Source organism: Calypte anna, chromosome 11, assembly GCF_003957555.1.
Source record: "Calypte anna isolate BGI_N300 chromosome 11, bCalAnn1_v1.p, whole genome shotgun sequence".
Classification (NCBI taxonomy): Eukaryota; Metazoa; Chordata; class Aves; order Apodiformes; family Trochilidae; genus Calypte; species Calypte anna.
In genome coordinates, this window is record NC_044257.1 from 9,239,873 (window position 1) to 9,256,846 (window position 16,974).

The window sequence follows — 16,974 nt, forward strand, 5'->3', positions numbered from 1 at the left end:
GTGCTTCCCTGCTCTTTAAATGCTAAAGTTCACTAAAACTCCAGTGATTTATGTGCAGCTTTTGACTGCCAGCACCTGGCAGATGAAGAAACCTACTCAAGCTTCAGTCATAAACAGATAGCATACAATTTAATTTTAATGTGCTCGTTAGTCGTAGCACATTTCAGACATAATTGTGAACGCAACACAAAATTATAGCAAAAAGACAATTTTAATGCTGCTGTAGAAAAAAAGGTTATATGAAGAATCATATAATGGTGCTTCATTGTCAACAACAAAACAGGGCACAGAGTGCATTACAGTGTCTGTGCTGTTTACATGCCAATATTTTATACATAGATTCTCATATGGTGTCAGCTGTCAGTTACTTCTGCAAATTAACTGCCAAAAATGGAGACAAACAGAATCACTTAGTGTGCTGGTAACCACGGGTTACCTTTCATATGCCTAAAGATAAAGCTGCAGTATGGAATCTTGGGAGAATAATTAGGCAGAACAAAACAGAAAGTTACCAATTGAAATAAAAAGGCATTCTACAATAGGAAATAACAACCAAGAGTGCTTATAAATAAGTAAAAGAGGTTATATCACAGAATGCCTCGTAACTTTTTAAGCAAAGTATTACAGTACAAACATTTTAAAGGCTTTATCAATGTCTAGGAAATACAGTACAAGTTTTTCAAATAGATTTAACCCTTTGAGCACTGAGTTTATTTTGAATTTTCTCTTTTTATTTTATTTCTTTACTAATAAATACCTTTAAAAGTCATGTTGTGCAAAACAGTTAGAATGCATGCCAGGAATGCAGTCCGTGGCTTCTGTTTCTTCAGACGGTTTCAGAAAACAAAACAAAACAAATTATAGCAACACTAATAAATATGTATAATTTAAACATGAACCTCTATTAATATAGATGTACTGTATAGTAAAACACAACAAAACATACTTTGCTTTAAGAATAATGTTTCTGAATACTTTATAAATGATATCTGTGGTATCTTTCATCATATAATTTACAATGTTCGGATGTTAAAAGAAAAAATGTTAGATCTAAAAAATGAAATTTACACTATATATAGGTACAGTTTGTACCTGGGGTTATCAGGTACAAACCCCACTGTTGCTAAAAAAGCTGAAGAAAAAAGAAAATGGCATTAAGCACAATCACATTTTCTATAAGAGATTTTGAAATCTATACAATATATACATCTATGTTTCAATGTGAAAATTATATTTTTAAATTTCAAGGTGTGAGACACCTCTGCATAAATGGAGGTTCATATTAGTAATCGGAACTAAGCTGGTAAGGGTTTAAAAAAAAACATATCCATATATTTTTACCAAATTAATGCAAAAGTGCTTCAAAGTACTCAGAGGGCTAAAGATTATAGGGTGAGAAATACCAGCACACTTAGGTCACATGAAAAAAGTGCACCAGAATTAGTTATAAATGCTTAATTAAACTGTCTGTTAATGCATGCAGCTTGATGCATCAGAGGGATGCACAGCAACTAAATCCAATTTACACAAAGTTCCAAACACTTACCACTGCATTTTAACCTTCATATTTTACCAGTAACAACAGCTGATTATGCACCTCTATTTAAACACTGTACAGTTATACAAAACAGTTCAGCCCAGAGCAACTCTGGAGTTAAAATAAGAACATGTGCCAAGAACTAAACAGTAGCTTTAAGGCGTCTTTGACAGATTTCCTCAAAGCAAATTACAGTTATTTTAATCAAAAGCAAATGCTACTGCTTCTCTAACTCCGAAACATACAGAAGATGATCCTCTGGTGACTTCCCATGTGTTTTACTAAGATGAAGTTTAACAGCATGCTTGCTTGCAAAAGTCCTGTTACAAAGTTTGCACTGATAAGAAGTTCCGATATCTTCCTCTGGAGAGGACGTCACCAGCTTTTCAGACGGTGACTTTGCTTGTGCTATCTGATTGTTAATCTGTTCACTGGACAGTTTGGACAAGTCTCTTAACCTGAAACCCAGATGCGATTCAAGATGACTGATGTAAGTTGAAGGAGTTCTGATCTGTGAAGCACAGTCATTACAAAAGAACACCGGGTGCCCCGTGTCCAAATTTTTAAGGAACTTAGTTCCCCCCGTCCTTCGGAGCTGGTATTTCACATTGGCCAGCCAGTGGCTAATCGTGGTCATCGAAAGTCCCGTAAACCTGGAAATGTGCATTCTTTCTTGAGGGCTCAAGTCTGACATGATGTATTTCCCTTCTGAAGTCTGCCGTAAACTAGCTGCAAACTGGGCCTGCAATATGAGCAAGTGCTGAGGGTTCCAGTTAGACTGACGTCCCTTCCTTTTCTGAGCTGGTGTACTCTCTTCTGGTTCCTCTATTGTGGTACCATCAATGTCAGATTTCTCAGATATGCTGGAAGGTGTGGAAGATTTTGATGTGTGACTTTCTGTCAGGTTCTTCAGCATATCAGATATATCTGACAAGGCATTCTCGCGTAGCGGCGAGTTTGACATGAATGACACGACTGCAGATGTCTTTGCTGTTGTCACTGTAGATGAAGAAGAAGCAGAAGATGTCGATGTGGATGACAAAAGCGCTGAACCCAAAGAGCAGCTTTTGTCACTCTTGCCTTTCGTCAAATCTATGGGTTGGTCATTGTTGACGTGATAAAAATAGCGGTCTAAGTGGTCTGGTTTTTTGGACTGTAGAGGTGGGGTGGCCACTGCAGCCTTTTCTGCCAAACTGTTGCTCATTTTAAAAAGCATGCTCATTGGATCCAAAGCGGGCAGAGATGGCTTTGCTGCCTTCCCAAGGTGAATATTCATGACAGATTGCAGTGCACTCAATGGATTTACAAATGGCTGTTCAGGAGGGTGATCGGTGATGATAGCTGTGCTGTTACTTAAAGAACTTACAATGGACTTAACAGGCTCTTTCCCATTTTCCACAGGTTCTACAGGTGGGCTATCCTTGCAACCATCTCGCTGAGGGACTGGGCTGTTCTGATGGCTTTTAAAGCCACCATCATTGGAGGACTCTGTCTTAAGGGGTTCACTGACTTCACTACTGCATGGAGAAGGAGTTGCACGTTTCATTGGAGAAAGCTTTCCTTCAGGCTCTTTCATTTTTTCCTCCACTTTAGCCACCTTCTCGGTGACTTTCTTTACCAGTTCTTCCATGGCATGAAAGTTTGTTTTTGGCACAGGAGAGGTCTGACTGCTTGGTGGAGACACCAAAGACTGGTTTTTAGTTGGTGACACTAGTTCACTGTTTCCAAACATAGGTTTTAGTGGTGTACTCTTCCCAGATGAACCCAAAGACAGCTTCATCATATTAGGGAGCTGATAGGCAGCATGAATGCTGGGGTAGCCACCCCAGCTTGGTGTGCCATTCTGGGCTTTGTTTATAGCCGATGTAACTGTGTTTTCTAAAGACTTCAATATATCTAATCCCCCCTTAGGGCTTTCCTCAAGGTCATTTTCAGTCAAGTAATGGTATTTTGAGGAGATATCATACTTCTCCTCATCTTCACTTGACTTTTCTTTGTCTTTCATTTTGTCATCAGCAATGCCTCTTTCTTTATCTACTTCTTTTTTTATTTCAACATTTAATTTAGGAGAAACACTAGAAGGTGTATTAGAAGGAGACGTAAAAGTGGTGGCAGCTAGTGGCACAGACTGGACTTTCTCATCTACTAAGGATGTGATCGTTGGTGTCGCTGGGGCTTCTATAATTGGCTTCCCTTTTTTCATGGCAGAGTTAGTGACTTTAATAAAATGTCCTGTCACCATCATGTGAGCCGTGAGTTCCTGCAGAGTGTCATGTGAACTGCCACACTCCATGCACTTCAGAATTTGAGATTTCCTTGCCTCGAAGTGCCAGGCATAGCTGGCACCATTCTGGTGACCGTAGCGATTATTTGGAGTAATGTAAGGATTAGAATTCTTTTGAAGTGCATCATTGTTATCTGAGATTGTTGCTTTTGGTGTCCCACCTGTGGAGTCTGGAGAACTTGGAAGTTCAAGCTCCAGTGACGCTTTCTTCCTAGTAGCTGGGATAATTTTTGCTGCTACAGGTGTAACAGGTTCCTTCAGAGGCACTTTTTGGTAGTGTTTTGTTTTGATCATGTGAACACTCAAATCCTGAAGAGATTCAAATGAATGACCACAGTACATACACTTTAATACTTTCTGGGCATCTTCTTTCCCTTCCATTTCAAGCAAAGAACGTTTACGAGGTTTGGACCATCGTTTGGGGTTATTGTTATCAGTTTCATGGTTGTCATCTCGATAATGCCCTGTTTCATTCATGTGCACTGTTAATTCTACTAAAGTATCATAGGCAGCACTGCAGTCTTTACAGCGGAACTTACTGGCTCCAGTAAATATAGAGCCATAAAGCTTACTGCTTTGTCTGTACAGCTGAACTGTGCTAAAAAGACTTGGTTCAGGAAGAATTCTGCTCTGAGACACTTGCTGCAGTGTTTTGGCCATAGCAGTCTGGTGCCAGTCAAAGCTGCCACTTCCACAACTGCTACTGCTGCTGCTGCTACTGCTGCTGCTTCCATTGTTTTTTTCTGAAATAGGCTGGTGAAGGTTCAAATTGAGATTGGACCAGTAGGAATTTGAGAGGAAGTTATTATATACAGCTTTCATTTGTTCTAAACTATCAGATACGGTAGAGTCTTCCAGTGGTATCGACACCTCCTTGCTTTCTTCCTCATTTTTGATAGAGCTGCTCTCAAAGTCTGCCATGCGGTCACTTGTCTCACTGATATGTGACTCACTGTCCATTTCATGGCTAGAAAATTCAGCTGCTGGAGAATTCTGGTAGCTTTGGCAGTTCTTACTGAAGTCTTTTTCTGGACATGCATATTTTGCTGAAGGCTCCCCATCAACTGCATTTTCATCGGGTTCCACATCTTCTTCCACCAGTGCTGCTGCTTTTAGTTCGTCTGAAACATAGGCTATTATGAAGAGAAGAAAATATAAGTTAGTTTCTGCTGATCATACTTGTGCTTAAGTGTTTTAGCCAAAGTGTATTTATATTTAAAATTAAATAGTTAAAATCTAGTGTTTCTTTAGAGCAAGAAAAAAATCTGCTCTTCAAACATAATTTGCCACCTTATTCTTCTCAAGGGGCAACAGCTTGAAATTAAAACTAAATTTGAAATTAATGAAGCACATTCTGGAGGTGGCATTCATTTCTAAAGTAATAAATTACTTGTATCAACCTCAGAGACAGCAGTTCCTGTCTGTCAATTAATATGTCTTATGCTTCTCCTACCCCTAATGCATTTCTCAACAGACAGATTCACAATTTAAATTAAGCAAGCATTTTTTGCTCATTACAGTTTTGAGATGTAATCTTTAATAAATATAGAGTACATCAAACATAAAAAATTTCTACAAAGTAAAAAATTCCTCAGTTACAATAATCAAAAAATGAGATTTTTTTAAAGTTACCATTAGTAGTAGTATCATATTTTAGAGGAGAAGATGGTAAAAGCAGGTGACACAACCTTTTTGAAACAACTCACTGTGAGCAATTTGTGGATATTCAATATCAGTGTAATAAATGACCCATTCACATTTAAACATCCCCTTCTCAACAAGAAAGCCCATGCAGAATTATGTCAGGAGCTAGTTCAAGAAAATTGGTATGCTGGACTCATTCTTGCTGTATAAATATATACAAGACCTTCCAGTGGACCTTACAAATGTCAAAGTGTTTGCTCTTTACACTACTTTGTCAATATTTACTCAGCATAAGCTACACGGACACCCAACAGGGATCCTGTCTTCCCCCATGCCTCTAGGAATGCAACTGGTGATGTAAATCTAAGATTCTCTTCCTGAATAGGATACTTGAGGAATGACAGCAAACATTTTTTTTTCCCCATGGGGTTCTGTGCATATATTCTACATATACTAAGTCTACCTATGTTTTTTCTTTAGGCAAGAAAACAATGGAAATATTAAGAGAGGTATCATTAACCAATCAAAATAGTATATTTCTATATAAAGCCTTAGTTTACAGGTAAGCAAGAAAGCAAAAATAGAACATGACTGTTCCAAATTAAGTGGAATTTAAAACTTATTTGCAATATGTTACAAATACAATTATAAACTTAGAAAAAACCCCCACATTTTCAGAAGACTCTATAGTTGAAGACACTTGACTTTTGACCTTCTCTGCAACACATCTGGAATGTATGAGCATATGTATCTTAAACACATACAGTAATCTATAGCTTGTTTATTCAAGCAATATTGCAAAGATAATAGTTTACACTCCAAAAAGACCTACTATAACCAACAGACTGAAAAATGGAGAACAGTGTAGTAGATATCACATACACAGTATTGAACCTTGCAAACTTCTGTCTGGGAAAATGTGTTTGAAATTATCAGAAAACACAAGAGACAAAACAGCAGCTAAAGTAACAATGAAATCAGGCTTTTATAGTTTCACACAGAGTATTTCTTCACTCAGGTAATACAAAATATTCACTAATTTTCTCCCACGTGGATGAAATGGGAGTGAATCTTCCTCCAAGCATGTAAAGCTATAATCTTATCTTCAGAATAAAAGTTAAACCTTTGAAAGTAGAAACATATCACATAAGAGCAATACTCAGCAGTGACTAGATATTTCAGTGCAGATATTTTCAGTGTAAAAAATTAATGCAGGAAGGGTCCAGTTTTTAATGCTGAGGAGAACACAGTTTGAAAGAAATTTCTTAAAAACTTCATTACAAGATGCTTCAAAGATGGAGGTACAAAGATCAGACTTTACCAACAGGTATATGTACTCTAATGAAATAGAGCTGTGCTGATTTGCTCTATGCTATGCTTTTTCAAAATATACTTTTTAATAATATTATTTTATGTATGTTACAGTCATGTCAACAATTCGTAGTAAGGACACCTCACCTGCAATGAAACCATTACAAAGAATCTAATAAGGTGGATTTCATTCAAAACTTTCACTACCCTATGGAAGGTACAAATTGCTTTTCATCCTAATTATTTGTTCCATCATGTTTCCAAACACTATGAAAAACTTTACAAAAGGAGACCAAAGCAAATTACTCTCCAAATCTGGGAAATTTTAAATAACTACCGATAATGTGTAAACAACTGTCTGTCAACTACCTTTCTCTCCATCATGCCATATCTCAGTGATATGAATAAGGAAGAATGGAAGCAAGGAATGATAGCATGCACTCTATGATTTAGACACAAATGCACTCTTTGCCTTTTCCAGCTCGTGGAAACAGTTTTTTATTTTGCAACTCCTGCGCTATGTCTCTGTTGTGAAACCAGAGAAGAATTCCCTTTTTTACAAGGTAAAGAAAAACCCAGGGTTATTGCCATTCTGCCTGAATTAAAAAGATCTCATTCACAGTGATGGGCTGAGACAGCACACCACTCTGTAACTGTACCTCTCTTTTGCTCTTTTTGCCCATGGAATGCTCATGTGAGCATGTGCTCACTCACCACCACCACTTCCACCACCACATCACATTACAAAGCTCTGGGATCTGATCCTGCACACCATGGAAAAACTCCTCCCAGGGACTGGAGCCACCAAATCAAGCCTCTAATTAGTCTGTTTTTCTTTACATTTTTATTTCCCTTACTGCCGAAATCTTATGAATTTTGTTTGGACTGAAACACTTGTATTGTCACATGCACGGGTTTTTTAGAGACTGACTTTTACATTAGGGAAAACCTCCAGCATGAGGCTCATTTAAATGTAAATCTATTTACCTTTCATGCTTTCTTTGCCCTTTTCACCAACTATCAAGCATATTTGCGTGTTAACCAGGAGCTGCCTCCTCTGTAGCTGTTCTACTTCCTAAGCTCAAGTTGTGAAGGCAACTTGTAACATCAGCCTTTGATCCAGAAGTGCGGGAAATGAGGCACAGCTGACAGTACGGAATTTAACCCAGCAATAAACTGGCAGTTTGAGCAACCCCTTCTGCTCATTCCCCTGCAAAAGGAATTGGAGGGATGAACCCTGACATTACCCCCCAACATCCTTAACCAAGTATTTATGCAAGAGATGAGAGTGCTCAGAGAAATATCTTAGCCTAAGAGTTAAAACACCACCCTAAACTAGCATTTATGCCAGTAGCTTCTAACTCCTTATTCAAAGGGCTGGTCACCTAATTATTTGCCTTCAAGAAAATATAAAGCAACCCAGCAAATTCTGCAGCAATGGCAGACTCGAGGCATGGTCAAAAGTTTTGCAATACTACTACATGTTGCTTTACAGTGGCTGTTTCCTTCTCAGAAAACTCTATGAAACTGTTACCAGACAGAAGAGAGGATTAAGATCAAACTTGAGTCCCACACTAGCATGGATTCAATGCAGGAACCCATGAAAAGGAGCCCATCTGCAGCCAAGAGAATCTCTGATCCTTCCCTGTCCCACCAGATCTTACTCAGGGGATAGAGGTGATCTATGTTCTGCCTGAGTACAGATGAAGGTAACAGCTTCATTAAAGTAGAAGGAAGGAGAAGGACACCCACAGCAAAGGAACTTTTTTGTTTGGCTGAGTACCTACAGGAAGAGCAAAAAGACTATGAAAGTGGAGAATAAAATCAGGATGTGATGGTGAAAAAATTTTCTCTGAGATCCACTGCCTAGTGGAAAGATTGGTTTTTAAGAAACACCATCTCCGGGTCATCTTTACTCAGCCATTTCCTTCTTATTAAAAAAAAAATACTCGTGGTTTGATATTTTTCAAGTGTAGCATAAATGTTTGAAGCAGCAGGGCATCTGTAAAACTGCTCTTCAAAGCCTTGACAGAAGTCTGAGGAGAGAAAAAAAAAACTGTAAAGGAAATTCTAATGGCAGAAGAAGTTATCAAGAATGGAAATGACAGATCCTAGGTTCTCCTTTTTTTCTCTTCTTTTGTTTTCCAGAGTCAAAGAAGAAAAGAAATGTACAATTTTCAAAAAAAGTTTTAGTCTACTTCTCACCCACAGAAAACTGCCTGAAAATTAACCAATGGTGTCACTGTGATATAATATTTGACAAAAAATGTAAAATGGTGCCCAGGTGTGGCCCTCACTTTCTAGAGAAGGTGAGGATATCAAACGGATGCAACCATAGAGAGGTCGAGAACAGAAAGCTCCCTCATTAATATTTCTTATAATTATTAACTAAACTGCTAGGCAATAATGAAATTAACATATTTGATATCAATACATAACACTGAGCTGTGGTATAATGCAATTAATTTCTGCACAAGAGACAATTACCTTCATAACTGAGCTATGGATCACTTCTTTGCCAGTGGAAATAAACTGTGATCCATCACTGCCCAAAATGATCTACATATCGTATATACAATAATAAACTCATACACCAGGCTCTACACAGACACCAGAGAGGTACCATACAAGAGCAGAGTAGCTACAACAGCCTGGCTGATGTTCCTGTGCTGATGCCTGACCTGAACTCAGCAACCTCCTGCAGTCAGCACAACAGTGACTGGATCAAACTCCAGCTGACAGAGGTTCCCTTCAGCAGAAAGATGGAAACATCATATGGTTTTCATCCCTACCATGGCAACATCCACACACCTCCTTCAGTTTATTTGGAAATACTAAACCATAGCATTAAATGTCTATTTTACTGGTCTCCAAAACCCAATTAATAGCACAATTCTCACTTCCCAAAAAATGCAGTCGTGCCCATGTATTTTGGTTTGGATCTATCCAAATATTTCATTTTGATACTTTTGAAATGTCATGTTTTAATTATGTTTTCATGCCAAGACTTTTTAATTTTATTTTAATTAGCTTACTGGGGTATTTTTAAACTAGTATATAAGCCCTTTGCTTGAAAAAGTACCAAAACATTCAAATATTCCTCGCACATGAAAAAAATGCTTAACTACAGAAGTTTATTAAAACCATTCAGTTACTTGGAAATATTTGGGCTTTAACCAAATAGCTTCCTATTAAAAAAAAAAAATCCAAGACCACAACCAACTATATACTTATTTATGCATGGTTTGAAATCATCATGTAATGCTAAGGGTCATTTCCTGAACCATCTAATTTTGAGTGCATCTTGAAAAAAAAAATCTTCTCAACCCTGTTAAAATCCTGAACCCATCTGCATTTCACACTTGAAAAAAAAGAGAACAGTAGAAAAGGACTAGAAGTAGGAATGCTCCCAATGCTTACAGGGTGAATATTACATACCCAGTCAAAAAGAAAAAGGGAAAAAAGGATCAGAACAGAACATCAAATGGAGCAGGGAGTAGGACCCAGACAGTGCTGAGAGGGCTGCTCCTGCCACAGCACAGAGCCTTTTCCTAAAGATCATTCCCATTCTGCTTTAAAGCAGACATCAGCCACCTAGGAAAGATTTAAGTAATTGATGAAAGAAACCTCAAAGAGTCCCCAGTTTCAGTGGGACCAGAGAGGGGGCAAAGAGGGGGCTCAGACAGAACACAGGTCCAGAGGAAGCCAACAGAGACCCAGCAGCACAGCAATGATGTGACTGTGCCAGTGAACCTTACTCACAAAGTTAATGAACAAAGGCAAGAGAAATCCAGCCCGGTGCATGGAGTCAATCAAAGACCTAATGCAAATGAAAGCATATAAAAGAATTATATTAGTCTGTTAGAAAACTCCCACTCCACAGGCCTTCTACTTACAGGAAGAAAGGCAAACATTTCACCCACAACATGAGCTATTTCTATACTGAGACTGACTGATAATTCACATGTAACTGCAATTGTATTTGAGCCTTCAGTGCCTGGCAGAGCCGTCAGCAGATCAGGTGATAGCACAGGAAGGGAGCAGTGGCTGCCCTGCTCACAAGAGTGGCAAATGACAACACTGTCTCTAAACGGGCATGGCAATACTGATTACCCAGCACCTTGACAGGGACATTATTCCTGTTAGAAAGGTCAAAGGTTCTGTTTCATAGAGGCAGGACTGTCTATTATAGGAGAGAAATGTTATTTCCAAGCGGAGGGGTCAGCACTTCTCTTGCAAGTCGGCTGCAGCCGCGGGTACCTCGCACTGCAGTACAGTCCTGCTGCAGGATTAATTATTCTGCCCACTGGCAAGGTCAAAAATATTCATTTTTAATATGTTAATTTGATATGATGTGCACAATTAATGCTTGTTTAGCTGGATTTTTTGTATGTTGGTAAATCTGTGGCCTTTTCATGCCAATAAGAGTGTAGTATTAAGTTATGGGGAATCTGTGGCTGGACGTGACATAGAATCCAATCCAATGGGTGGCTATCCTTAGGTAGGAGAAACTTTGAAGGATATTTGTGTTTGCTCCTTCATGAAAACACTGCAGCTGTCTGCCACAGAGAGCTCAGAACTCAGCCAGAGGAAGCTGGCCAGCTGCTCTAATCCAGCATCCTGGACTGGTATTACATTTGGAGCAACTTCAGAGGGCTCAAATCAACTGTAAGTGTTAAGACTTGAGAATTACATGGACAAGAATACACAGTGAAGAGACAATAACAAGAAACAAGCTCGTGCGTCATTAAAGTGTGGGTCATCTAGAGCTGAACAAAGCAAATCTACAGCAGGCACCTTTTCCTTATGTCACAGTACTCCATATTCCCCTGGCTTTTCTGAATTTTTAAAGGAGGATACAGGATTTAGGTCTCACTTGACACTGCTGTATGAAAAGTATCATACAGGTCACTTACAAATGAAGAGAGAAAGCATTCAAAAATTGCTACTGACTCTGTTAAGAGAGGTTTTTGTTCTTCCAAAATGGAATACTGTTCAGATGTCTATTAAATGAGAGATTCCCCCACAAACCTCCCATCAATATATTTCCTTCATTAAATATACACCTGAAAACCAAGATGCCATAACATTAAATGATGGCTTTGAAACAACTTAGCACTATTGAACACTAAGGTGTTCAAAAGCTTCTGTTTTATTCTACACAGCAATCCTGTGGAAGAAACATTCTTATCCACAGTTTATAGTTGCAAACCTAGAAATCCAAAGAAGTTAAAAAATAACTCCTCCTCAGTAACTCCTCTAGGTTAATATATGTAATACAGCTATTTACACAAAATGTAAGAAGGTTTAAGTTTGTGTTTCTGTTTCTTTGCTTCATCACAGTGTGTTTATGGTAGTACAGTGTATGCGTATAATTGAAAATAATTGCCAGTTTTCACCTTAAACAATTATTAAAGATAAAAATCCCCAGCAAAATACCCACAGGTACACGTACTATGTGCAACAAAGAGCCTGGAGTTACAAATCTCCTGTGAGCCAAGCTGCAGGGATCCAAAAAATGCTGAACCTGCAGACTGCCAGCAAACTTCTTTTCACAATGATGAAAACAGGAAAGGTTTTTAAGGAAGAAGAATTATTGTCCCAAGTCTCCTCCAAAGAGCTTTTTGCTCCTAGTGCAAGGCAGAAGTTCAGATATGCTGTGAATGCCTGTTCTACCAGAACTGTGCTGGAGATGTAACATGATGGATCATGCCTCTCTCCTCCAAAGCTCTGCTCTGCCTTGATTTCTGCCTGGGGCCTAGGCTCCCTGAATTCAACCTGCTCAGCAGGGTTTTTCTGAAGTCTTCTTAAAATTATAAACCCATGAAATTTCAAATCACCTCTTTCTAATGTGGAGAAGAGCACATGAGCCTCACACTGCAGTGTACTCCTCCATGGGTAGGGTTGTCTGAGGAGCTGGGATCTGTCTCACTTGAAGAGTTCATCTGCCACCTTCTACAAGAAATTTTTTACAAGAAGGGATCTGAAGATTAGAAAAAAACCCCAAAACTTTAAAGCAGTTCTATGCGTAGATTTTTAAAGAGACTTCCTCATATAAAACTTGCCTTCAGATTTCACGATGGTATAGTCAGAATGACATGCTTATGAGAAACTTTATAGGAGTAACAGTTCAGAGACTACCTGGTCAGGAAAAACAGATTTTTATGGGTTTTGTCCTAAGTTTGCAGTCACACAAAGACAAAGAAACTACAGCTGTCTGGAAGCTAGGGAACAGCTCATTACCAGAAGCAATGCAGGATCACAGTAATCGAGAGGAAGGGCTGAGAAACGTCATGGACTCCATGGACAGAAGGACCTCCCTTGCTATCATGTTTCGTGGAATCAATCTCCTTCCCCCTTTGCACCCTGGGGAAGTAGAGATTTTAACAGCCCCTATGAGTGTAAGCCTGGAATTTCTGGCTGATCTTGCTGAAAAAGGAGAAAAAATCCTCTTAGCCTTGTCACCACATAGATAACCTTTCACAAGTACTATCAAGACAAGATCAAGAAGGCAAATGAGCGACAGGGACTGTGAGTACTCACTGGTAACTCCCACCTGCTTCTCAGTTTGTCAGCTCAGGGTCTCAGTGTCCCCACTTCATGTAGCACCTTCCTCTTCCTACCCTCCCCACCCCTCCACATTCCTGGGCAAAGGATGCCCTCCCTCCAAGTACACCCAATTTACAAATTAACATCAGTCAAAGGAGCATAAAATTCCTCACGATCCATAGGGATGAGAAGGGGTCAGCAGCCAACCAAAGGGAAACCCCACCAGGGACTCAATAGCCAGGCACAAACTATTTAAGTTAACAGTTCATGAGCAACCCCATAGAGTGAAAACTTTCACATACGTTTAACAAATACAATCAGTATATGCATAAGCAAAAGGAAAAACGAAACAGAACACCTACATTTGCTCCATAAATTATTCATCGTGAATAAATGTGACCCACTCAAAGTAAAACAAAAGTGGGTTTCTGTTGGGTTTCCAAGACAGTTGCCTGGTGTGAAGTACTACAGACTTGAAGAGTTTCCCACTCCATGCAAACACATACTACAATGGGAAATAAATGCTCATTAGCAGAGAAAACAGTTTCATGTTATGCTTTTATCCCAATTTTGAATAGGGAAATAAACTGGGTTTTAGTTTCCAGAATTTTTCTAAGCACAGACTCACATTTCCTCAAACAGGCAAAAATATTTACTAGAATCCCCAAATAATAAAAATATTTGGGGTTTTGTATGTTTTTGCTTTTGTTTTAATATAAGTCCCTATCAAAAAAAGCCAAAATTCTCTGTATGAATAGGTGCTAAAACACACAGTGACACAATCCCTCCTTGATACAAGCATTTGGGTGGCATCTTTTAATCACCGAAAAGCACACAGGGCATTCAACAAACTAATACAAGATTCACAGCCAACTCCAGGATAAGCAGGCATGAGCATAAAAGCTCTCAATATGGCTCTAATAGCTCTTAATTATTATAATCCTTCACTGAGCAAACAGATGTTGTAAGGGAACTTTAGTTTCTTTAAATGCAGTAATCAAACCATTCTGCTTCTGCCCTGCCTCTTTTCAGTAAATGCTTTGTATAGTGGAGTGAAAATAGCAAATGTAGTGACAAAATGACCATGTCATTGTCACAGAAATCTGTTTCTGAGCAAAACTGATGTTGGCATTTCTCTTTATCCACATTTCCTAGAGTCTTCCGATTATGGGTAAGCATCTTTTTTAAAAAATAAGAAAAAAATTATATCTTTCTGTAATCTTCCCACATCTTTGGTTGCTCCTAATCTGACCACATCTTACAAGTTTTACAGACAGAAACACTGGCCGGAACACTGGCTTTCTATCTGTGTTTAGCTATACTAATATTAAGATACTTCTCAGGAGCTGCAGCCTTAATTGAGAAGTTTTTTAGAAATCAAGTTTTCACCTCCAGTGCTTCAATATATTACAGTGACATTCAAAACATATCTAAAGACCGTCAACCTGATCCTTCATTTTTCTTGCAAACTTGAAAATTCCCACTGAACTCTTTTTAAATAGCTATTTTGGTTGCAGAGGCTCCTTACAATAAACTCCACACAACTGTATGAATGGTATAGGAGAAATCCAAATTATTTCAATCACAATTTCAGCTTTTGTGAACACACACTTATAATGAAGTTTCTCCACAAAAAAAAAAAAAAAAAAAAAAAAAAAAAAAAAGAGTTCACAGTGGACCAACAAAGCTTTCTGTCCATTCACAGTTTTTATCCAGCCCTCATTTAAGAAAAACAACTACTAACTGCAATATGAATCTCAGGACCTGAAGATAGCAGAGCTTAGATCTAAGGATTACTGCTACTGGATGGCCCCAGCTTGCTCTGTATGTATAGCAAAAAGAAGCACTGATTTACTCATTTGCTAACTACACTAATATACACTGTTGTAAATGAGTCTCTATTTAGCACTAGCTATTGAAGTGAAGGGTATTTGAATAGGTGGGTTTTGCTGTAACACCACACTAAGATAATGTGCTGGAAACAAATGGTTCGCTGACTCCTGAATAGAAAATTTGCTGGAAAACCAGGAGAACTAGAAGATGAGAGGGAAGGGATTAAAATATCACTGCAGAGCCACCAACCAAACTCTTGCCATTTTCAAAAGATGTTCCTGTAGCACAGTATGAATAGTTTATAGCCACAATTGTGAACATTCAATGTCATATAAGACGAGACACTTGTCAAGAGTCTTTCCCTTACAAGCACCCTCATCGTGACCTGTGTTAATGAAGTTAATTGAATTTAAGATCAATAATGGTTAATTATTGCAATTTGACATTCTGAGATAAATGGCTTTAAGACAGAGAAATGTGTGTGTATGTGAATTCTCTCCAAAGAAGGTGAACACATTACAGCCTAAGAGGGATCACACAGTCCTCCCATTGATCCCGGTACAATCTGATCGACCTAATCCTCTGATGAATGTGGGCTTTTCACAGCTACAAGTAAATGTTCTACAAGACTACTCTAACCCTTGTCACTGACCAAATCTATATGAGCTGTACACTAGAAATCTATTGAGATAGATTAAAGAACTGCTGTAGAAACAAGAGATGCTTCAATAAAGATGAAGGTTTATTATATTGACTATTAATGTTACATGCAGTATGTGATTATGAATGCTTAGGGATCATAAGAGTTTAATTTGGGTCAGCTAGATGTAAATGATCATAACTGAACAATAGTATTAAATTAAATAATATCAGATTTTTAAAAAATCCAACAACTGTGGTGAATTTGATGACTTTTACAAGAATGTTCAATAAGAAAGTGATTTTGAAATCATCCTTGAAATGTGCAAGAAGCTGCTCACAGACAGGTACTTATTTCATAAAGTCACTCATCAACCCACTTCATTTAGTTTTTTTTCAAGTTTACTTTCACAATAGTTCCTCAACAGGAAGACATTTTTTCAAATGTGTTAGTAATGATATTCTTACATGCATACTGAACAAGTTAAATGACCGCTTACAAGATTTATAATGACAAAGTAAATGTCAAGGAAAAAGTATTACTGATTGCAGAGCACTGACAATAAAAAGCCGCTGAAGAGTTCTGTCAAAATGTAAGATTATGCAAAAACACTATTGAGAACACTGCTAATCATCTGCTCTTGTCAATTACTTGAAGGGTATCTGACAGCATATTTACATTAAACACATTTCAATAGCAAAATCCTTAATGCTGTATCAGAATATTTTCATTATCATTAGAAATCCTTTAAAAGTCCTTTTGCAGCAGAATATTACAGCAGCAATGATGTAATATCTATCTGTGTATCAGGAAGGGGCATCTATTTCAGCTAGTATAGCTACAGAACATTTGAATAATATAACCAATGACTAAATAGACATGTAAGATGGCAATCTCCTTGTTCCTGCACCCAATGTAGGTATTTTCAAGTAACAGCTTTGCAGGAGTCTCAAACTAAGCGCAAGCAGATGATTTGTCTTTGGCCACTCTTTTAGCCCTTTACTCCTTGTGTGACTGTATTTGATTATGGCAAAAAGCATTACCAAGCAGACATTTTTTTCTGTATCTTTGATTGTAATTTGCAATTCAGCTGCTTTGTGAGGATTCACATTAACTACCAATACCTTTCACCCACAGTAGAAACTTATTTTAGTTATGTCTATCTTATACTTTATG

General features: G+C 38.2%; 1 protein-coding gene across 1 annotated transcript in view; it reads right to left on the minus strand.

Annotated features, from left to right (window-relative positions):
- Positions 1 to 202: 202 nt before the first annotated feature.
- TSHZ3 (teashirt zinc finger homeobox 3) overlaps positions 203 to 16,974 on the minus strand; it is a 64,175-nt gene continuing 47,403 nt past the window's right edge. Inside the window, exon 2 of the mRNA XM_030457973.1 lies at positions 203 to 4,954. Within this exon, the coding sequence (XP_030313833.1) occupies positions 1,755 to 4,954 (3,200 nt within the window). The 3' untranslated portion in view covers positions 203 to 1,754. The remainder of the gene's footprint in view (positions 4,955 to 16,974) is intronic.